This window comes from Gasterosteus aculeatus, chromosome 15 (genome assembly GCF_964276395.1).
Source record: "Gasterosteus aculeatus chromosome 15, fGasAcu3.hap1.1, whole genome shotgun sequence".
Taxonomy (NCBI): Eukaryota; Metazoa; Chordata; class Actinopteri; order Perciformes; family Gasterosteidae; genus Gasterosteus; species Gasterosteus aculeatus.
In genome coordinates, this window is record NC_135703.1 from 13,510,846 (window position 1) to 13,533,345 (window position 22,500).

The following is a 22,500-nucleotide window of genomic DNA, read 5'->3' on the forward strand; positions in this document are numbered from 1 at the left end:
GTTCAGACCGTCTGTCCTTTCCACTCGCAGGATCAATGTTCGGTGAGTCGCTTTGCCGGTCTGACACTCTCTTGTGGACAAAGTGTTTCCTGCCTTGACCTTGTTGTCTCGTGACGTTCTTACAATAAACTTTTCAGGAGTATTCAGTCCACGGCCTTTTTTTGACCCTACTCCTCATTTAGATATGATGTAGAGATGAGATATTATGTAGAGTTCAGAAGAACTACAAACAGCGCCCTCTACTTTTATCTGTATTCGCAAAAGTAGCCAAAACAGTGCAGCATTAAATCTCCTTTTTAGTCAACCTTCTAAAACATGAGATGGGGTTGAATGCCGCCCTTTGCTGTGTGGCGTTCGGTCCGACGCTCTAACGTCAACGCGTGTTTGCAGATTTTCCGAAGCCACTCGTGACAACGACAACAAGAAGTCCTTGGTGAAGACACCGGCGCGCATGTCGCTCTGCGTGACTTCCAGCACCCCAAACAAACCGGCCACCAATGAGGGAAAGCCAAGAAGTTCCAAGATTTCAACCCTCTCTGCCACAAAAACTGCAGGTACCGTTTATCTTTTAATCCGGAGAAACAAATCGTAATTTGTCTAAATATGCGCGAGTGTGATATGAATTTTCCCCGCTTCATTCCGAAGGAGCATTTCTCTTCATGGGCAACACGAGTACTTCAACAACCCCCGGAACTCAAAAGAAGGCTGGCTTTGATCTGAAAGCAAGTCTTTCTCGTCCCCTCACCTACAAGCCCCATGCAGGTACAACACCACCGTTTAAATGCTCCGTTTCCCTGAAGTACATTATAAACAGACCGACAAATGCCTGACTTATTTTTTTTTTAATGGTTGTTTACAGGTAAACTCAAGGCATTTGGAGACAACCAAGAAAACACGGCAGCAAACAAGTCACTGGTTTCTAACTCTCATCAGAAGAACTACAAACAGCACCAGGTCCAGACAAGGTATGTTCAAACTGACACGCGTGTTTCCCGTTGTAAAGAACTCCTACAACATCAGACTTTAATGGACGTTTCTGTATCTTGTTTTAAGGGGGGAGAGGAGAGCGAGACACGTGGAAGGCCGTAAGCAGAAGAAGGAGAGTATGCTCGGGGCAAGAAGAGGCCTTGTCATGATGTAAAAGTATCCGGCTGGTTTTGTACATCCGTTTTTTTACAGTGTAAATATGTTTTGTTTGCAGCCGTCGCTTTTGGTCTTCTGTTGGGGAAGCCGTCTTTTTCTGTTTCTGTCTAAACTCCCGTAGGGTGTTTTAGATTTTACCCTTGGTGTAGTGTTTACAGCGTACAACTCTGACTGATGCTTTTTATGTGTTTTTGTAGATAATCAATATCCTTTTTTGCTGCATTTAAAACTGTTATTGTGTTTTTAGAATTTGTGTGCTTTGTTTTTTTTTTTGAAAAAACCATAAAAAGGAAATCCTGTTCCACAAAGAAATGTTAAGTCATGTGAGTTAATGGTTGTTTTTAGACCTGGTTTGTTGACATCTGTCAGAAAAAACTAGACAAGAATCACAACAATGACTTTTTTTTTAAAGCAGCATGTCTCAGTTCGTGTCCTGTAATTAAATGATTCTAAATGTTTAATCTACACATCCTGCACGTTTTTATCCCAGTCCATATGCTTGAATCCAGGAATGATGGATCGGATGTAATTGGTAGACTTGTTTATTGGTAGTTTACGTATAACCTGGTCATTATTGAACCGCAGTTCATCTGCAATCGCTCTTATTAAACGTCAGGGTTTTTCTTGTACAACTCGTAGGCAAACTCCTCGGTGTGAGCGTAATCTTTAGAGACGGCAATAAAATCGATCTCCAGTTGGAATGGACCGTCTGCTTTATCCCCCAGGGTGAATCCAATACTGTTAACCTGTAAATACAACACAACATATTACAAGTACAAACTAATTGGCACACGCAGTGAGAAATGTATTTGAATGAGCGAATCAAAAGGTAATACACATAGTTAGGTAATGGTTACGATCACTACCTTGTCCAGCCAGAGAGGATGCTGGTCATCTTGTACCCTCCCGCGATTTGTGAGGAAAAACTTGGAGAAAGGAATCTGTAGAGAAGATAACGTGTTGGAATGACTGCTTCCATTACATATTTGGATCGGGTCCAGCTTCCATCCAGGACATGGTGAAAGCCGACATCCCGACCCGCGCTCTCCGCTCTGCATCTGCTGAACTACTCGTCCCTCCCTCACTGAGAGCAAAACACTCAACTAGATCTCGACTCTTCGCTGTCCTTGCGCCGAAATGGTGGAACGAGCTCTATGAAGACATCAGGACCGCAGAGAGCCTTCACATCTTCCGCCGCAAACTAAAGACACACCTCTTCAGACTCTACCTCGACTAAAGACTAACAAATGGTAGCACTTAAATTGTACTTATAACGCCACTCATCTATAGCAAATTGGCTTATTTGAGGAAAATGCACTTTCTTCTTTCTTGTTCTGAGTTTGTACCTATGGCTGAATGCACTTATTGTAAGTCGCTTTGGACAAAAGCGTCAGCTAAATGACATGTAATGTAATGTAATATTTCACACAAAGAGAAAAAAACTATTCCTAAAAGCTTAATTGCAGCCAATGCGGCAACAACATCTCCAGATTCGGGGCGGTATCTTTTGGTCCACAGACAAAAAAAAGGCACTTTTTGGTCTGAACCCTCACAAAGGGTTCTGATTTGTTTTGGCTCACCTGGACGTCTTGCCAGTAGGGTCCTCCCCTGGTATACAGGAAATAATTGTATATGTCATCCTTCTGGTGGGAGAAATATGTTTCTGCGCCAATGTTGATCATCCACGGACGTCCATCACCGCGTACTCGCAAATGCAGGGTGTTGAAACTGGACCAATCGTAGTGCTTTTTTCTATCGAATGAAGCCTGGGGGAGACCAAACGTTTGGGGGTTAAGTGCAGGTCAGTTAGCCGTATCCGCTAACTACCAGTAACAACGTAAGAACAGTTGAGTTTTCAGCGCTTGGGTGCGGGCAGGTTTCCATTGTGATACAAAAGCCAAAAAAATAATAATGAAAGGGGAGGAGCTAGTCCGTATTGGGACATAATAATGATGGCAGTTGGTGCACAGATTAGTGGCCGCCTGCCAAAACGCCCGGAGATCGAGGTGCATGGCTGTTCCTCAATTATCAATGGATGTCTAAAACCAAACATTGTCATTTGTAATATTTAAAAAAAATCCTGTATGTTTTATTTTCAGACTTCTCAATGGCTAAGAATGACATTCAGATTGGGAAATAATACTGAGCCTAAGATTTGTGTATTTATTGGGCTAAAGTAAGCGTATTTATTTCCAGTTAAAAATACCAAAACCATGACCACATTGTCCAGAATTCAATTACAGTAACTCCACAACCTCATTAGAAGTAAATGTAGGCTTTCTAAATCTTCTGAGAGAAACTCCACCGAGGCACTAACCTGTGGTCGCTTGGAGCGCATGGTGCAGTATCCGCTGTAGCGCGTTTCTCCATCCTTGGGAGGAGTAGAGCTCAGAGTCCCGTACAGAAAACAGGTATTATTGTTTTTCCCGAGCTTCAGGTAAGCTTCACTTTGGCCTCCAATCTCGTGATCTGAGGACACTGTCCACTGGTCCAGGCTCTCCGGGCCCCTGAACTCCCACATCACTCGGTTCTGCTCCAACATGTGCTCAAGGACGGGTTTGCCCTCTGGACCAACCCAGCGCTCGGAAAACTCCTTCTTCAGCAGCGTGAAGTGCTTCTTTATCCCCTGCACGCCTTTTGAGAAGCTAAAGTTAATCGGCTGCCACGGGAACCTGTCCTCTTTGGGTTTGCCGGGTCGTCTGTACTCGCCCTGACTCACAGCTCTTCTGGGCGCAGTGAGCAGAGTGACGGAGGGAGGCAACATCTGGTGGTGCTGGTGGATGGAGCTCAGCAGCCTCACAGAGGGGAGACGTGTCATCTTCGGCAGCGACATTTCAGTCCCGACTGTTCACTGTTGAGATAACGTTACGTCACAGTTGTGGTTATGGATTAAAAAAATGTTTATCTTGAAAATCAACAAAATAATAAAATACTAATGAAAATAATAATAATTTAAAAAAAAATACTATTCAACTGACTTGAAAGGATGCAATCAACGTGTCAATGCTTTACATTATTTGGTTTAGGGAATCGCATTTAGTGTGCGAGGCAAATCATAACTATAGTTTGCTGGTGTTTCTGTTGCAGGTGTATCAAGAATAATCGTAATTTAGGAACTGTTTCAACACTAATGTCCTCTTGGCGTATGTGTTGTATTAGTAGCCTAGATTTTCATGTGTCATGTCACATAGCTTTAAAGTGCAAACTGGTAATTATTTAAAAAAAAAAACATTTTTACTGAAAAGATTGATGACACTTAAAATCCTTTGCAGTTGTATTTAATCAATTGTTGAATTCATACAACGTTACAGTATGAAGAAATAAAAAGCATTTGCTGCTCTGAGCTTCACTCGTGGCGGAGTGAAGGAGTTTGAGTTTAAATGCTATTATGTTCGCTTTATTTTACTATAGTAACTAATTAACTTACACACACACACACACACACACACACACACACACACACTATATATATATATATATATATATATATATATATATATATATATATATATATATATATTATATAGTATGTTGACACCTCCAGTTAGTTCAAGAATGAGTCAGATAGTCGTTAACGTTAGTAAAAACCACATTTAGAGAGGAATCAAAACATAACGTTGTAATGAATTGCGTAAACGTAAACTCTAAAGACGAACACAGTAAATCATCTGTTTCTACTTACTGTACTCGTGCATCAAAAGGTGACGGATGGATATTTCGCCGACTTCTTTTCCTGGATTAGTCTCTTTAAAAACTCATGGATTGACACCATTTATCAACTGGTCATGTGTTGGTTTCATTTCGAAATACAATACATGTAACTCGATTAATCAAACTACGAGTTTAGCTTCGATAGTAAACGAGTGATTTATTGTAACGTTAGACCTTGAGCTTAGCAGCAGTGCACCCAAGAATCGTGTCCGGACTGACACACTTCCTATCAGTACTTAGTTCCAATGTTAGCTAACCGTCAATGTGCCCGTATCATCACAAACGGTATCCTTCATATACACTTCATCAGTAAAGTAACATAATAAGTGCTAGCTAAAAAAATGACCCCCCCAGCAGAGCCTTAAACCCCAACCGCAACTATGGCACAAGTGCGAGCGCGCATGCGCAGTACTGCCTTTGTGTTGCTTACTGCAGCGCCGACTAGCTGGATAGTAGCACAAACGGCTAGCCTCAAACATTTAGACGACACAGAGGTAGCTAGCAGGTTAGCCGTGCAGCTAATCATGGTGAACGTAAAGAAGCGGAAAGGTAGAGTCGTGATTGACTCTGACTCCGAGGACAGTGCTAGTGACGATAATTTAGATCAGGTAGGTGCGCGTTTTTTTCTTCAGATTTAGCCACGACGATTCACGCAATTAGCGCTAGCTTAAGTTGCCCGCAGTTGGAGGCGAAGCTATTGCGTGCTAACGGACTGCGCTGGGGTTTGCCTCGCTTGAACAAGCGGAGAGTGGGCCCATGTTATTTACAGTCCTCGCTTCTTCTCTCAGTTAACACCCCTTTCCAATGTCGAATAAATGTTGCCTTCCCCGCCCTAGTGTTTCTCCAGTGTGTGCAGGACGGAGGGTACTGTGCGGTTGTCCAAGCATCAGTGTCTTTACATCGGCATGCTAAGTTATGCTAACGTTAAGGTTACACTCCAACAGAGTCCCTCAACGCAAGGAACCACCAGCCACCGAAATGCCGCGGAATGGGCCTCCCTCTGGTTTCGAGTAGTAATCTGCTTGACAACGGCCGTGCACTATTGAAGGGGGTGGGGGTCTTGTTAGTTAACGTCCAGGGTGAGCGAAATGTTTGCACACAGCGGAGAGGAGTAGCTCTTGTATTTAAGACCTTATCTTGCCCAATGACGTCATGGGCGCGAAGCCGTCGGTCTATTTCGGTGTTGTTGTCAAACAAGCGCTGGTGAGCAGAGAGGCAGGACATGTCAGCGCGAGGAGCTGTACACAACTGCTCCTTTTAATAACCGCGATCACCGCTAAAACCCCCGTGTACGGTTCAGCCCACAGACTGCCCAGACACAGGTGGTGATGCACAGAAGAGTTGGGAGAGGCTTTAGTAAGATGTGTTTCCTTGGTGGCCCAAATCATCAGCAGGAATTTATTCTTGCGTATGTATATGTGTCGTGTTCAGCAGTTGCGTTTTGAGATTACATGGATTAAGACCGCTAATGCAGAATGTTTGCAGTATTCAATACATCGTCTCTCCAAGGAAGGACTTAGACTTTTAGTTCTGCATTTCAAGATTTTGCCTCTGCGAAGAACAGATCTGATTGCTTTCAAGCCTGCAAACCTCGATGTCACTTTGAGATTTTATGCAATGCATCCTGAGGCCAGGGATTTCTGTTGGTGCCACTGTTGGTGGCTGGTGACAGAAACACTGTATTGATGATAACACAAAGTCATATGAATATGTCACCAATGCAGTCTGGATCAGTGTAGCTCTACATGTAGCGTTCCCAGAATCGTACAGCTATTCGGTGTTATTACATACATTTTCAGGGTTTAGTTATTGAGCTTCTCATTCTGGCTCCAGATTTGTATGAAGGTCCTGTTGGGATAACTAGCTGCTAAAATTCTGCCATTAGAATGTGTTTTAATGACAACTCTTGATTGGATTTGCCTTCTTTGCTCACACATTGTGTTTTTTTACCTAAAGGGTTGGAGAATCCACTTTATTTGGGAGGTTTAGTCCTAAATAAAACCATGGGCATCTAACATGTAATGGTTTTGGATCCCAATGCATCCTTCGTGCAGTTTGGTTTAGTTTATTTTCACCTGTAGATGATAAGATGTTGTTCACTCAGGATTGGATCCTGACAAACATATTTTATTACCAAGTAAGAGCAGGGCTTTCCCTGTTGGAGACAGTTTGTTAGATGTTCCACGTGCGATTCTGATTTTGTTGGGTGCTCTTTCTGATCCACATCGCTGCATTCTGATCACCAGGAGCTCCTGTCTTTGGCAAAGAGGAAGAGGGTTGATTCTGGGGATCAGGAAGAGCCGGTCAGCAAACCTGCAGCTTCTTCAGACTCTGAGACATCCGACAGTGATGATGAGGTATGTAGTCCCTTTTCCGTTTGAAACAAAACAACTCTGTGGATAGTTACGGCTATTTGATGAATCTAACTGGATTCTTACCCCCTTTTGTCTAGTGGACTGTTGGTGGCACCAAAGGCAAAAAGAAGGTTAAGCCAGCGAAAGGGTCCGAGAAGAAGAATGCTACAAAGAAGAAGGTTAATAAAGCAACGGCGTCTGGCAGCTCAGATGGAGGCAGCTCAGCTGAGAGCTCTGCACCAGAGGAGGGTACGTCTTCCGCTTTAAGGCGAGGGGGGTACATGCTCTGCTCCAAAAGCAGATTTAAAAAAATGTATCTGATACAACACATGTTTAAGTTACTATGAATAATAGGAGTCAAGCATCTCACCGTGGCGACAGTTGTGCGGATGTGAGCCAATAGCTCCGCACATTGACGCACACGCCGTCAGGTTAACAGCATCTTGCGTGAAGAGCAGAGCGGTGAGACACGCTCTGAGCTTTAGATTGCACACTTCACAGTGGCGCCATGTCCACGGATATCAAGCGGCCCAGATTAGGTGACTCACTCGCTCATCCCTTTTATCTGAGCTGGCATGCCACGCAACATCTAAGTGGTTATTAAGTCTTGACGAATTATTTCTGAATATCTGGCCAATGTCCAGAGTAACTATCCAAGATGTTTGAAATTCTTGAATCAATGCTTCTCATCATTTTGAAGTAAACTGTCATTTGGTCAAATTTAGTAGTTTGATTTCGGCCACTTAGGATCCACTTTTTAAGATGAATGTCTTACTGCTTAGTATTTTTTAGGAGGGATATAGTATCGGTGTGGGCAGAGCACATTGGGTCAGAATACAGCAGTGGAATTTGGTCTGCTCTCCGTACAGGAACTGAAGCTGAATGATCTGTAATCGTGCCAAATGAATTGCTCTTTATCAGGCGAGGTGTCCGACTCCGAAAGCAACAGCTCGTCCTCCAGCTCCGACTCTGACTCTTCCGAGGACGAGGTGTTCAGGGACGGTTACGACGACGACTTGATGGGCGATGCGGAGGACCGAGCTCGCCTGGAGCAGATGACGGAGAAAGAGAGAGAGCAGGAGCTGTTCAACAGAATTGAGAAGAGAGAGGTGCTAAAGAGACGGTGAGTGCGAAAGTAAAGTTAAAAAAAAAATTCTCTCATAAGCCCAGTTTGGGACTTTGACCGTTCTTGCATTATTTAAGACGATGTATTTTTTTTCTCAGTTTTGAAATCAAGAAAAAGCTGAAGACGGCAAAGAAGAAGGAGAAGGAGGAGAAGAAGAAGAAGCAGGAGGAAGAGCAAGAAAAGAGGAAGCTATCTCAGGTTCAAGACACACAAGTGGTGAGTAGATTCAGAAACATTTTAACAATATTAGTCAAATGTTGTTTGACAAAAAATTGTCTTACTGTGTCACTTCTAAGAATCCTTTGGCAGGCGCTCATGCAGCAGTAGCCTTCCACCTTTTCTTGTCCTTGAGTGTGTTTGCTATCCACTCGTCTCCAGGTCATGTCTCACAACAAGGAAAGACGATCTAAACGCGATGAAAAACTCGATAAGAAGTCCCAGGCCATGGAGGAGCTCAAAGCTGAGCGCGAGAAGAAGAAGAACAAAACAGGTGGGTGTGATTTCTGACTTGGTCGGGACGTTTTTGACACTCCAGTCGGTTGCTGAACGATGACATTTCCTCTCTTTGGTGAGCAGCGGAACTCTTGGCCAAACGTCAGCCCCTGAAGACCAGCGAGGTTTACTCCGACGACGAGGAGGAAGAGGAGGAAGACGATGACAAATCATCGGTTAAGAGCGACCGGAGTTCCCGTTCATCGTCTTACGATGACGACGAGTAAGCTGTTCTCCCGCTCCGGTTGATTAAAGCAGCAGAAGACGAGGACTTCCCTCCAGATTTTTAAGTAACGTCTTGACTGTTTCCACCAACAGTAAAGAAGAAACTCCCCCGAAGTCGCAGCCTGTCTCGCTACCGGATGAGCTCAACAGGGTACGCTTGTCCAGGCACAAGCTGGAGCGCTGGTGCCACATGCCCTTCTTTGCCAAGACGGTGACCGGCTGCTTTGTGCGGATAGGGATCGGCAACAGCAGCAGCAAACCGGTTTATAGGGTAAGCCGAGGTTCTAGGAAGCATTTCTAGTTCAATATCACATAGTGTGATCTTGTATAATAGTCTGATTAGGGAAGTTTGACTTTAGTTGAGTTTCCCTTGTTGTCGAAAGGTGGCGGAAATTGTAGACGTGGTGGAGACGGCAAAGGTTTACCAGCTCGGAACGACGCGAACAAACAAGGGATTACAGCTAAGGTGGGTACACTTCGTAGACATTAAAGTAGGTAATCGAGAATCTTTTCCCATCATCCCTGCTTCCCAAAAACGCACCTTTCTGTTTGTCCGTCTTCCTCAGGCATGGCGGTGACACGCGGGTGTTCAGGCTTGAGTTTGTATCAAATCAGGAGTTTATGGAAAACGAGTTCATGAAGTGGAAAGAGGCGGTAAGTGTTTTTATATAACAAAAGCCATTGCATCAGTTTAAGGAGGATCTTGCATGTATTGAAGAGGCCAGCCGGTGAAGAAAGATTTTTTTTTTTCTGTGTTGTTTTCCAGATGATTGTTGCTGGAATGCAAGTACCGACTCTTGACGAAATCACCAAAAAGGAGCAATCCATCAAAGAAGCGGTTAACTATAAGTTCAATGACAAAGACATAGAGGATGTGAGTCTTTTTCTCCAGAGGTTAATTTACTTTCTCTGGTGTCGTGTATTATGCAATGGAACCAAAATATGTATCGTCTTTGCTCGCTGCAGATTGTAAAAGAGAAGGACCGGTTCCGAAAAGCGCCACCGAATTATGCCATGAAGAAAACTCAGTTACTCAAAGATAAGGTAAAGAAAGGTTGCCATAATCAGCTACACGGTGACAGTGATGGTCTTGTGGCCGAGCCTCTTTCTTACTCCTTTGGACCGTGTTTTTGATTGAAGGCCATGGCAGAGGAGACTGGGGATTCTGACAAAGTGAAAGGGATCCAGGTGGAGCTGAATGAGCTGGAGGAAAGAGCCGAGGCCCTTGACAGACAAAGGACCAAGAGCATCTCTGCCATCAGGTACGCAGGCTACTATTAAATAAATTATGTTATGTTTTTAACAACATAAATACTGTTGTTATTGTATATACTCATATACACAGTTCTCAACAGTCTGACTCTTCATCAGATGCTTCTATTTTCTGTTCTATTTTTCATCCAGCTACATCAATCAGAGGAACAGAAGCTGGAACATTGTTGAATCTGAGAAAGCTCTTGTGGTAAGCGTCATCAATCACACATATTAATGTTTTTCTTTAACTGTTGTGATTTTTAATATGGCTGGAATGTGTCGGAATTGATCAAAGGCAAAAAATGATCAGTTTTGGTGTAAGTGCTTGAAAATGTATTTATTTAAAGCGTCCGCATTGCATCCCATAGTCTCTGTTTGCTCTGGAGGATGTGTGACACAAGCACAGCCACGATGTTACTGATGGGTGGGAAGGGAAGAGTCCTTTCTTACAGATTGATTGATTGTGTTGTCTGAAAATAGTTTTATGGTATTTACTACCCAACAAGATGGAATTCCCTCACGCTGCTGTTGATCTAAGCATAGAATCCCCAAATGTCCCAATAACATTGTGTCCATTTTACAGCATTTTCAGATCAGCCAGTGGTCCAAGTTTATACTGCTGTTAAAATACCCAATTGTTATTTACTTATTTTCCTCACAGGCAGAAGGACAAAATGCCAAAAACCAACAGATGGACCCTTTCACACGGAGACAGTGCAAACCCACCATGGTGTCTAATGTAAGTTCCCTACGACTTTTTCATGTAACATTTCCTCCAAGTGGAATAAAATAAACACTGCGGATTCTCATTTAGTTGATCTCTCCACATGCTTGTTTTGGTTCTGCAGGCCAGAGACCCTTCAGTCCACGCAGCTATTCTCGCTCACCTGAACCAAAAGTACGGCTCTGGGTCGGACGCTGCACCGGACGCTGCCGGCTCCGACAGCAACAAGCTGGTGAGCAAGCTTTCACTGAAGAGATGCTCAGATCCACATGTCGTTCTGTTCCAATGCAAAGAGACACGCGCTTGCTGCATCGTTTCTGTGCTGAAATGAATGCCAAAGTATCTAAATATCTACACTTTCCTCTGTTGTGTTACAGGGTCAATTAAACTCAAAGGACAAGGATGGCCCCAAGCCGAACACTGACCTCTCAGAGGACTTGTTTAAAGTTCATGATTTTGATGTTAAGATTGACCTACAGGTTCCTAATGCAGGTGAGATTCTCTTTTACCTACTTCTTCTCTTTTTTTGACTTGCATTACATTGGCTGGCCCTATACTTCACTTGTTCGGTTGTGGTACGTTAACCACTGCACTTCAGAAAACAGTATCGTTCTTGTGCCCCGCAGAGGCAAAGTCTTTGTCTGTGAGCTCCAACGCGCTGCCGGTGAAGGACGGCGCTCCCCGCAGGTCCCTCAACCTGGAAGACTACAAGAAGAGGAGGGGACTGATCTGACGCGGTTCTCCATCATTCAGTAACCACATTGATGTGTAACTTACTGTGCAAGAGAGAGCGAGTGAGAGAGGGTATGTTTGTGTAAATGTGTGTGGTTGAGTATATGTGTGTGTGGGTGTGCGAGTGACTCCCAGAGGACGTATGTTTGAATGTTGATACAGACTGTTTATCTGAACACAGAGGATATACTGATTGAGCAAAGGTTTTTCTCGATGGATCTCTCTCGGAGAAACTTGTCCAGATATTCGTTGTTTTGTTATTTTTGCATCACCACACACAAGCTTGTATATTGAGTTGTGTTTTTTTGTATGTATTTAACTTCTATCTGTTTTTGGATCTTCTGGCGCCCACTCCATTTTTTTTGGTCTTTTTTTTTTTTTTTTTTTTTTTTTGAACGGACAAAGCGCTTGTGGATTATTGCCTTGAACAAGGACACTATGTTAAAAGACTTCTTATCTTAAAGGACTGCATATCTAATGGAACTGATCAGCTAGTCCTCAACAATTAATTACTGTCCAAAATCTTTTCCCCACTGTATGTGTGATCATCTGTCCTGCCCTTCCATCCTGATTTTTAGCAGCCTTTTTTTTGTTTTATTTGTTTTTTGCAGCGTATAGATGATCGCTCGTCCGTGTCTCTGGCCCCCCGTGACAAATGTGAAAGATTCTGGACGTTTATCACTTTTTATGTCTTTTGAAATGACTCAATTTCAGAGGAACCCTTTTCTACTTCTGGTTATAAAAGTGTTGCTTCATTTCTGTTATCTCTTCGTTGGTGGTTCATGGGATAACCCCCCAGCCCTTAACTCCCAGAGCAGATTCTATGTGTTCAATTGTGTCCATAGTCAGTTCCTGTATTGATGTGGCATGCCGTGTAAATATGCATTTTGGAGAGAGAGCGGAAAAAATAAAGAGGCACTGTTTCATAACGTATGTCTTCGTGTCTATTTTGCAAACTATGGGTGAGAGCAGACGACGCCTGCCACCAGCTGAGGTTGTTTTTTATCTTTTGTACCGTGCATGCATGGAATGTCATTTAACCCACCGAAAAAATAACCTATTTTATTCACTGCTGTTGGTTTAATCAAGTACATTTGGTCTGTGTCTTTATTTGTTTTGGTTTACCAAAGTTAAATTTGACTGTTCCTAAATAGATTTAATCTAGCCCTTTTATTTCACTACAAGCATTGGTCCACAAAAGCATCCGATATTGGAAATGTGGAGACGTGTATACAGCATTAACTTTTTCAAAGCGGCTACTTTATTCCCATTCAATTAATGTTATATTTGTTACTTCGGCAATAGAAGCAGATGCTTTTAATTTTGAATTTCAGCTTGCTGTGAGACCTAAGATATCCAAACACAAAATCAACTTTGTGTACTTCCGTCAGTGTTAATATAAGTGAAGCAAACAGGCAGAAGGTGTGAAACGTGTCCTGCGAAACGCCCTCGGTTAGTTTTTGATCAGGCGTCTCCGAAGTCGCTCTGTTGTGGGGTCCTTTCTTCTTCGCTTCCTGCTCCACGTATTGAGAAGATCACCAACATCCTCTTTGACAGATAATGACATTTGACCGTGTCCATCCAAACGACATCCTCCCTTCATGTCCGCCAGCTGAACCCCGTCGGTAGCCTGGTGACCGGAGACATTTGGACGTCGTGTCTGTTGGTACGTCAGAGGCTGTCCTCTTTGCTAGCCAGCTAGCCTGTTAGCTTTAGCAGTGATGGAGTGTATTCTGTTTACTTTCTCAACGTGGTCCGAGCTGCAGAAACTGACCGTAATAACTCCTTTACAGCCTCGTATCTGCACCAGACGCTCTGCGGTCGTTTTTCGTGATAACTATCAGCCAGCTTTGAGTCTGTTAGCGCATTGAGTTAGCATGCTCATGCTAGCCGCGCACAAGCAGTGCGTTCGCTGGTGAGTTTGAGTCAAGAGTCTCTCAGGAGAAAGATGAGTTCCTAATATTGTGGCCACAATCATTATCAGTTTTAGTCATCGTCATGTTTGTGTGGAGGAGACTGCAACTCCCAGACTCAGACTAAAAATTACACAATAAATGCATTTCAAACGAGTCGTGCGGATGTTCCCTGATTTTGCATATAAATGACTTCGAAGACATTGACAAAAAATGAATTTTGATATTTTAATTTAGTTATGGTGGGTATTTTCAAAACTATAAAAAAGGTCATTGAAAATTGTCATTGAATGTTGAACTGGGCACATTTTTTTTAACCAGACTGTCCGGATTCATCCTGCTGGTCCTGGAGTTTAATTGTTAACCGGCCACCGCCTTTAGTTAGTTACTGTTGACAGAAGAAGAAAAAAACCTTCTTTGTAGTGCCCTCGTATCACACTTGTAATGAAACAGTTTTTAGCCGTTTCAGAGGGCAAATGTGTTAATATATATGCATTATGCTGACACAAAAACCATAGCATTGTTGTACCTGTTATCTGCACAAAAAGCCCATTTCCTCCTCAAACTGTGCTGTTAAAGTTTCTGTCATTAGGATACAAAATGTCCTGGTTTGCTGACTTGGCCGGGAAAGCTGAAGACTTCCTGAATAAAGTGGACCAGGGAGCTGCCACTGCCCTGACCACTAACCAGGAGAGAACATCTTCCTTTTCGTCATCCTTTGGAGAGGAATCTATTACCAAACCCGAATACAACACTGCACAATACAAGAGCCATGCTACTGTGACGCATCATGCTTATGCATCTTCTGATGATGCACCGAGTTATGTTGCTGCAGCGGCTGCCAACATCAAGAGATCCGGTGCTACGCTGCTGTCTGGTACTGCCAACGCGGCAAGTATTCCCTCCGGTTCTCTCAGCAACCCCCCCAACTCTGCCAAGACCTCGTCTGGCTTTGTGAGGCCCAAAAAACCATCTGAGCAGGATGTGGACGACGACATGCTCTTTGACTTTCTGAACAGCTCGGACCCCCCGCAGAGCGACAGGAGGGATTCAAGAAGAGAACTTGTGAAAGTGGCGGTTCCGGTAACCGAGGTCGAAAACCCAACGCCTCCTCTTTCCACCACTCCTCATACCGTCCCCTCGGCCCCGTCAACGCCCCCCTCAACCCGGGGAGTATCCAGGGCCTCCAGCATGAGCTCACTGTCTGCCCACAGCATGAAAACATCAGAGGAGAGCTCCACTAAAGAACAGAGCCACGGTACGTGTATAATGCGCTAGATGTAACAATGTATAAGCCATCTGGATGTTAGGAAGGGCTTATTAGTACTATTTGTTATTGTCCACCTGTAGATGAACAGATGGTCAACACAATGTTTTTCTCATCGCTCCTACTTGGCCACTACAGACACACCCGAGAGTTCTGACTCAGGCTTGGCTGTCCTGCTAGATTCCAGCAGGCAGGATCCCCCTTCTCCTCTTCATCCTCCTCCTCCAACGGAGGAGCCACAGAGCCATATCCTGTCCAGTTTGCGTTTGGAGAACCAGATGCTGCGTTGTGAGGTGGCCTCCCTCAACCAGGAGATGGCTTCAGTCATCCAGAGGGCGAAAGACTTACAAGACGGTAAGCGATGAGATGAACAGGAACGGAGATGGCCTACGTTTCTGCCCCCGTCCCTCTGACTGATTAAGTGGTTTTTCTACTCATGTAGAATTGAACCAGGCTCGTCTACGGGCAGACAGATGGAACTCGGAGCAGTCTCAGACCGACCGGATGGTGCGGGAACTTCGGTCAAAGGTTGATGACTTAACCGAAGCCCTCTCCGCCAAAGACGGTCAGCTTGCAGTCCTGAAAATCAGGCTCGATGAAGCCGATCAGATGCTGATGTCCCGCTGTGCTGCGTTAGAAGAGGCACAGATGGAACGGTCAAGGTGCGCTTTTATAACAACCTTTTCAAAGTAGACATCAGATTCAGCTCTTTTTGAGATATTTTTAGGATTATTCTTATCATTTCTTTTTTAGAATTATGCAAGACCAAACCGAGGGGAGCAGCGTGCAGTCCCAAGCTTTTGACACAATACAAGAGCGGCTGAGAGAGGCTGATCTGGCACTCCGGAGGGAGCAGGACAGCTACCGGCAGATGCAGGTGCACAGGATGCTTTTCATCTTCGTTCACGTACCAAGGTTAAGTCTACACTCGATATGTGGAAATTAGTCTATGTAGGGGCCATTATGGGTTGTTGTTGGCAAAGTATATTTTGTTTGTTAGACTGTATTTATATTGACACTTTGGACACTAGGTGGCGGTGATTAGGTGCACATGGGTGTACATAAGGGACGTAGGTGACAGGAAGCGAGGGCAATTCTCACCAGACCATTTTCTAATTGTGTTTCCTGGCTATAGAGTGAGTTTGCTGGCCGCCTGTCCAAAGTGGAGGCTGAGCGGCAGATCCTCGCCGAGACGGTGACTGCAGCAGAGCGGCGAGCGGCAGAGGAGAAGCTCCGGGTCGACGACATCCAGCTGCAATTGAAAAGTGCCAAAGCTGCAGCGGAGACGGCCAAACAGGAGTTACAAGACTACAAGCACAAAGCTTCACGCATCCTACAAGTAGGACTTGGCTATATTTAGCATTCAACATTCATTGATTTTGTTTTTTACAGATAGGTTAAGAATTTTTATAGGATTGCTTTTTCCTGTGTTATTTTTTTCACGTGTACTGTGGTCCTCTAGTCCAAAGAGAAGCTGATCAGCAGTCTGAAGGAGGGATCTGGTCTGGACACCGTAGACGGCAGCGGGGCTTTTGCTCTGGAGCTGGAGGACCTGCGTCACGAGAAGGAACTGCATAGGGAGGACGTCCAAAAACTACAGGGACAAGTGCACACACTGCGGATAGAAATACAGGTCAGATGCTTCAAATGGCAGAAAATATAGGCAAAACCACATTTCTATTTAATGGGGTACTGTATTGGCCGGTAGGTCTGTTAATGTATTTGACCCTTTGATTCGAGGAGAGTTTTTCTTTGTAACTTAAATTTGAGGTTATGCTTTGGAAATTATTGCAACATTTAAAATCTGCAGTTGAACCACTGTTGTTGCAGCTGTACACGTGAGACATGTTTTTTTCTGGTAGGATTTGGAGAATCAGGCCTTGACAGAGGCAGAGACATGGCGGGAGCAGCAGTTGCAGTTAGAGGAGCACTACGCCTTACAAAACAGGGCTAAACAGGAGGTGGAGGTGGAGGTCGAGCGCTACAAACAGGTACGGGGGGTGATTCTTTTAAAAGGCAGCCATAGAAAATGTACGATGAATTGTTCCTCAAACTTCAATTTCAACGTATCTAATCAAAATCCTAACTCACGTAGTGTGTTTCTGTGTTGTTGTTTATCAAAATCACAGGAACTTCAGTACCTTGAGGAAGAGAACCATCGAACTAAAACCACTCTGCAGAGCAGAATCAAGGACCGAGAAGATGAAATCCAAAAACTCAGGAACCAGGTCAACCAGTTAATAATCATACAATGCATGTAAATGCAGAGCCCTCCTCCGGGGTCAGGGCTTGGACAACGTCTGCCTTATGGCAGGCAGGAGCATGGTCAATTTGACAAAAAGGTATTGATGATGTTCCTCCAGTTGACCAACAAGACTCTCAGCAGCAGCAGCCAGACCGAGCTGGAGAATCGTCTCCACCAGCTGACGGAGACGCTGATCCAGAAGCAGACGATGCTGGAGGCTCTGGGAACAGAAAAAAGCTCCCTGCTCTTTCAGCTGGAGCGTCTGGAACAGCAGCTGAAGAGCACTCAAGGAGGACCGAGTGGAGGGCCCTCCATCAACATGAGCGGTCTTGAGGGACCAGGTATGAGGTTTGGTGGTCAGAGAGTTTCTTCTGTTAAAGTGAGCCACTTGTAACCAGTTATAAAATAGCATAATATGGCTGACATAAATAAACAAGATCATCAGTGAAAAGATTACTTGTTTCTATATAGTTATTCTTACTGTTTGTCATCGGCCCACTGGTTTAGATTCTACGTAAAATTAGATGAAATCATGCAGGTTCACCAAAAAACTCCATCAGCTCAGACTCCTGCTCCACCTCCTTCACCATGATGCACTGTTGTGCATGTGGGCAGCAACAACACGTATCTAAGCTCCTGCTGTCTACTGTAATACACTCTAAATCCCCACCTCCAGCACCTGAAATATCTCAGCAATATCTACTCTTTATTTTCAATGCTAAATGGATATTAGAATATTTAGTACCTATATGAAATAGGACATCAAGCAAGATGATCATGAAGAACAAATGTGATTTAAAACTAAATAAATTGTCTTTTATTTCTGCTTTTTATTTAATATATCTGTGCTCCCCTTTAATTGCATGGTCTCTTTATAGATGAATATACCAGCATGTATATTTAAAAGTGGATATTGGCTTTTCGTTTTGTTGAATGTTGTCAAATGTTGGGTCACACTGTTTTATTGGGATTAGAAGCTCATCGGGTTTAGTTTTTCCATTGCTGACTGTTTTGCTCATGAGGTCTTTCTTTCTGTGTGTGTGTTTGTTCTCAGTTGCACGACAAAGAACCACACCCGTCCTGTTCAGCGATCAGGACAGTCCAGGAGTTTATGGCAAAGTTCGCAAGGCAGCTAGCACCATTGACCGTTTCAGGTAACATTTCACAGTTTGTTTGTCCTCACCGTTACTGACTGTTTCCTGTGTACAATATGATCCTATTACTTAGGACCTAAGTAATGGACGGAACATGCTGTCATTTCAGCATCCGACTGGGCATCTTCTTGAGGCGTTACCCTGTGGCCAGAGTTTTCGTTATCCTGTACATAGTGAGTATTCGGTCAATGCAGCGCTGTTTTTCCATCTCAGTGAACCATGGTTAATTTCAACTTCTTTTGACAGGCGCTGCTACACCTGTGGGTCATGATTGTTCTGCTGACTTACACACCAGAAATGCACCGTGGTCATCCTGATGGAAGATAGAAGGCTTGAATTTTAGTGTTTTAAATTATGTTCTACAGCCTTCAATGTAAGGAGGGTACAAGCTGCTGGAATATGGGCTAGGGTTCCTGTCTCCCTTTTTTGCACAGACATGCTATGAATTAAAGACATTTCCTCTGATTTATTCTTTATTTTTTATAAGGAAAGATCAATATCGGACAGCAGCATTGGGTTTTAACAAAAATTCCAGAGGGATATATTCTGTATAAACTATTGGTGGTCTGCTGATAAGATATTAAATCTAACATGATCTCACATTTGTTCTTCTTATCTGCTTTCCGACCGCTGCTTTCTTGTATTTAACACTATGTAAAAAGCTAAAAATAATCTTTTAATAAACAAGTTCGATAAATCAACACAGCCTGTCAATTTTCTCATAGGCTATGTTTGTTTTGTAGCTTACACTAGAGGGATCGCCAAAGCCCAAGTTGGTTTCCTGTTCATGAGGAGTGTGACTCATTGAATCCTTTTGTGGCTCTGAATTACGGAAAATAAAGGAGTACAGACCAATATTTCTGATGTACAATTTCATTGTAGATAGATAGTCTGTGCATCTTAAAATAACTTAAAACACACAAAGCTACCAAAGCTGACTTTTCTGGTTTCATGTAAGAAATATTTGTGAAGTATGTTAAAACCGAAGACGAGTGGACCGACTGAATAAGTATATAAGAGTTGAGCAGTGGAGCAATCATTCATTTGAGCACTAGTGGGGCCATTGTTTCTAATACTTCTCTACTTTTATTTAAAACCCCTGAAAAGGATTAAAACAAAATATTATAAAATTATAACCAAAATACAGTTATACAAAGACATACATAGGAGACAAAAGTAAGAAGTGAAGATAAAAAGATATTAAAATAATACTGTAAATATTACGTTTAGGTTTAATGTGGTTCATCATTTTTTTTACAACAAAACAGTGAAATTACACATTTGTTATTCAACTAATCTTCCATGAATAACATCGGAATTCGTAACATATGTGAGAATACTGTATTTTTTATCTGCTGAAAACGGCGCACGTCTTTTGGCTAGAGTTCTCCAGGTCCTTGAACGCATCTTTGATCTGTTGGTCCTCCAGTATCCCACAATGCAACGCTCGCTCTGTTCCGTGTCCACGTCAAACCTGACGTTTCTCGCCGCAGCCGAGCTGGTATGGCTGCAGTTGAGGTGGCACTTTCTGGAGGCTGTGTTGTTTAGACCGGCGAGAAGCGCTGAAAACACCTCACGTAGGCGACACGGGCCTCGGCGGCGGCGGCGGGGCCGTAATTTACGGTGTCAGCGGTCTTTGCTGTGACATAACGTCGCTTAGCTTAAGTTAGCTTAGCTCGGCAAATTTCACAAGTCAAGTGATCAGCTGTTATTAGCGTAGCCGGCTAATCTTTGCTACACGAGCGTCTGTCACCCCCGAGAAGCGACTTTGTTCAAGGAGAAGTGGATTTTGAAGTTAACCAGGTCTCCGCGGTGTAGAGTCCACAGTTCGGAGGAGTCTGGACTCTGGAGTCGAAGCTAAGCTAAAGCTACCCCCCCCACCCCCTAAACCCAGTCTTCTTCGGCCCTGCTTTGTTTTGGTTTGCTGCCCTCCTCGAGATGTCGTCCTGGTTGGGGGGGATCGGGTCCGGCCTCGGCCAGTCTCTGGGCCAGGTCGGCGGCAGCCTGTCCTCCTTCACCGGGCAGATCTCAAACTTCACCAAAGACATGCTGCTGGAAGGAGTGGAAGAAGTAGGGGGTGAGTTTGACTGCTGCTTTTATCTCTTTCCTATGTCGCCACATCGCCAATGACACACCTGCAGCACAGACAGTGTTGCTTAAACTAAACACCTATTAAAGGGCCTTTATGGTCCCTGGTGCTGAAATGCCAACCAGATGTTATTAAACAGCTCTATCAACATTGATACTTTTCTTAAATCCTTAAGAAAAGTATCTCTTAACTGGAAAACTACCACTGCCTCCTTCATGTGTCAAGTGAAAAACTTGGGCTTGTTAGTGTATAAATATCATATGGAGCACTGTAAAATACTCCACTGTCATCATCAAAAGCAAATGTCAGAGAATTTTGTAGAACTTTTTCGAAACAAATATACGTACGTATACACTGAGTTGGCATAATTACTCTTTTTTTTTTTTTTAATGTGGGAGCGATATTAGGTTTGACAAAAAAAAAAAAAAAAAAAAGAAGTTCTGTTATCTGTTATTAACTTGAGACTTAAATCGGACCGATATCCAATATTTAGCCTCTGCATTGGCGAATCCCAAATATAGTACAATAATTACAGTAAAATAAGTTACTGATGTTTCTCAATTCTGGACTAATTACATTGATGTCATTGCATTGCTAAAAATGAGCCATTAATACTTCCAGTATTAAAGGAATGTGACAGAAGCTAAATCAATTAAGGGAGCAAACTTACTTATTTGACTAATTACTGATTCCCTGAAAGAGATTAGAAAAATTATGACTTTCACTTGTGATGGAAGTGATGTTTGGTTCATATTAGTTGGTAGTTAGGAAAACATCCAAACCAGTCTAAATTGTGATTAACAATACTTCACTAATTTCCTTATTCTCCCATATTATTTTCTCCATTATTGTTTGAACGTACAGAGCGGCTTTGTTTGTCTTCTTAATGTACATAAAGGTGGATATATGTAAACAGAACACCCCATTTCTATTGCTGCTCTGTTGACACTGAATGAGAGTTGGGCTGCTTCTAAATGCAATAGCGCGCTGCAGGGATGACGTATAGCAACCCGGGAAGCCAGCAGAAATTTTCCAATGGGCTCCATTTTTGACCATTGCAAAAAAAGAACCTCAGTGGCACGTTGAAAATGACGTTGTTTGCCTCTTGAGCCACCGGTCAGCAACCGTAGCAATCATTAATCATTCAGAGCAGTATCTACTGATGTGTTTTATATTGAAGGACACCACAGGCGTTATTTCTTTTTCTACTTCTGTAGTCTCTAGCCATTCAAGGTTTTCGACCGCCTTGCAGAATTTGCTGTGTGTTGCCTTTTTAAATACTCTGCCTTTCCACGTCACTGCTGTGCTGCATTTTGGCAGAAGTCTTCAATATACCGTGAAAATGTGTCCATAGGACAGCCGCTAATTCGCAGACATTTTCCCCTCAAGCTAATTGAAGGAGGAGGATTTAAAATAGCATGTTGTTAAAGACCGGGATGAGTCCTGCCAATACCAAGTCTTTCCAGTCAGGGTGACGCTATATTATGGGGAGAATGACTGTGGAAAACCAATAGAAAGCCTCTCACAAGGGTCAGCAGTTCAGCTGCTTTTATAAGGATGCACAAACGCTCTTCCCTGTTGTCCTGATGCATGCAGTGCCGGTGGATTACGCATTCATTGTCAGTGGAGCCTGATGTTTAAGCAGATTAGCGGGCTCAGAATGAAATCACATTTTAGTGACGTTCCCTCTTTGAAATGTTGATGCTCACATTCTTGTTAACAACCGTTTTTTAGCTTATTCTGCCTCATGAGTATTTGAAGGCAACAAAATGCAATAATTATGGAGTTTCTATCAAAAGAGCAGAAACCCAACAACCAGTGCTTGAGTATTGACTGGAAGAGAACTTTGAACGCAGATATCCAACTCACAGCTTTGATCAAACACCGGCAGTATCCTTTCTTATCACTGAGCACAGCTGTGAAGCTCTCTGCATGCCAGGCCTTGCTTCCATCACCGAAGTACATTCTACGTGTTTCAGTTTAGTTTGTGGAGTGGTGCCACGTGTTGGATGAGCTTCGTCCAGTCGTTAAGGTCACATCACTCCGATTTGATCTCCAGAATTGTTTGGCC

General features: G+C 43.4%; 5 protein-coding genes across 7 annotated transcripts in view; 4 read left to right on the forward strand and 1 right to left on the reverse strand.

Annotated features, from left to right (window-relative positions):
- The window catches only part of nusap1 (nucleolar and spindle associated protein 1), a 3,677-nt gene extending 2,069 nt beyond the window's left edge, over window positions 1-1,608 (forward strand). For both annotated transcript variants that reach the window (XM_040198761.2, XM_040198760.2), the window contains exons 8-12: window positions 1-42; window positions 391-554; window positions 646-762; window positions 860-965; window positions 1,054-1,608. The exon at window positions 1-42 is cut by the window's left edge and continues 131 nt beyond it. In XM_040198761.2, the coding sequence (XP_040054695.2) occupies window positions 1-42; window positions 391-554; window positions 646-762; window positions 860-965; window positions 1,054-1,141 (517 nt within the window). In that variant the 3' untranslated portion in view covers window positions 1,142-1,608. The remainder of the gene's footprint in view (window positions 43-390; window positions 555-645; window positions 763-859; window positions 966-1,053) is intronic.
- Window positions 1,609-1,669: 61 nt separating this feature from the next.
- On the reverse strand, window positions 1,670-5,247 carry ndufaf1 (NADH:ubiquinone oxidoreductase complex assembly factor 1). Its single transcript, XM_040198764.2, has 5 exons — window positions 4,826-5,247; window positions 3,461-3,994; window positions 2,724-2,909; window positions 2,010-2,084; window positions 1,670-1,889 (listed from the first exon to the last, which is right to left on the reverse strand). Exons 2-5 carry the CDS (start codon window positions 3,974-3,976, stop codon window positions 1,749-1,751), a joined length of 918 nt encoding a protein of 305 aa, XP_040054698.1. The 5' UTR covers window positions 3,977-3,994; window positions 4,826-5,247; the 3' UTR covers window positions 1,670-1,748.
- rtf1 (RTF1 homolog, Paf1/RNA polymerase II complex component) lies at window positions 5,099-12,690 on the forward strand. Its single transcript, XM_040198759.2, has 18 exons — window positions 5,099-5,462; window positions 7,101-7,211; window positions 7,307-7,457; window positions 8,130-8,331; window positions 8,433-8,550; window positions 8,713-8,824; window positions 8,911-9,049; window positions 9,145-9,322; window positions 9,435-9,517; window positions 9,618-9,705; window positions 9,818-9,925; window positions 10,018-10,095; window positions 10,192-10,313; window positions 10,456-10,513; window positions 10,967-11,044; window positions 11,154-11,261; window positions 11,407-11,521; window positions 11,656-12,690. Exons 1-18 carry the CDS (start codon window positions 5,235-5,237, stop codon window positions 11,760-11,762), a joined length of 2,184 nt encoding a protein of 727 aa, XP_040054693.1. The 5' UTR covers window positions 5,099-5,234; the 3' UTR covers window positions 11,763-12,690.
- Window positions 12,691-13,107: 417 nt separating this feature from the next.
- Window positions 13,108-19,041, forward strand: golga5 (golgin A5). 2 transcript variants are annotated; one of them, XM_040199971.2, is made up of 13 exons: window positions 13,108-13,427; window positions 14,267-14,932; window positions 15,080-15,295; window positions 15,384-15,603; window positions 15,695-15,818; window positions 16,077-16,280; window positions 16,404-16,574; window positions 16,804-16,932; window positions 17,071-17,169; window positions 17,305-17,527; window positions 18,241-18,340; window positions 18,450-18,513; window positions 18,587-19,041. In XM_040199971.2, the coding sequence occupies exons 2-13, from the start codon at window positions 14,275-14,277 to the stop codon at window positions 18,665-18,667; spliced, it is 2,289 nt and encodes a 762-aa protein (XP_040055905.2). In that variant the 5' UTR covers window positions 13,108-13,427; window positions 14,267-14,274; the 3' UTR covers window positions 18,668-19,041. The 2 variants fall into 2 exon arrangements, with proteins under 2 accessions (XP_040055905.2, XP_040055906.2); XM_040199972.2 differs by having other exon boundaries at window positions 13,128-13,427; window positions 15,122-15,295.
- Window positions 19,042-19,789: 748 nt separating this feature from the next.
- Window positions 19,790-22,500, forward strand: part of trip11 (thyroid hormone receptor interactor 11) — an 18,057-nt gene continuing 15,346 nt past the window's right edge. The window contains exon 1 of the mRNA XM_078089788.1: window positions 19,790-20,417. Within this exon, the coding sequence (XP_077945914.1) occupies window positions 20,279-20,417 (139 nt within the window). The 5' untranslated portion in view covers window positions 19,790-20,278. The remainder of the gene's footprint in view (window positions 20,418-22,500) is intronic.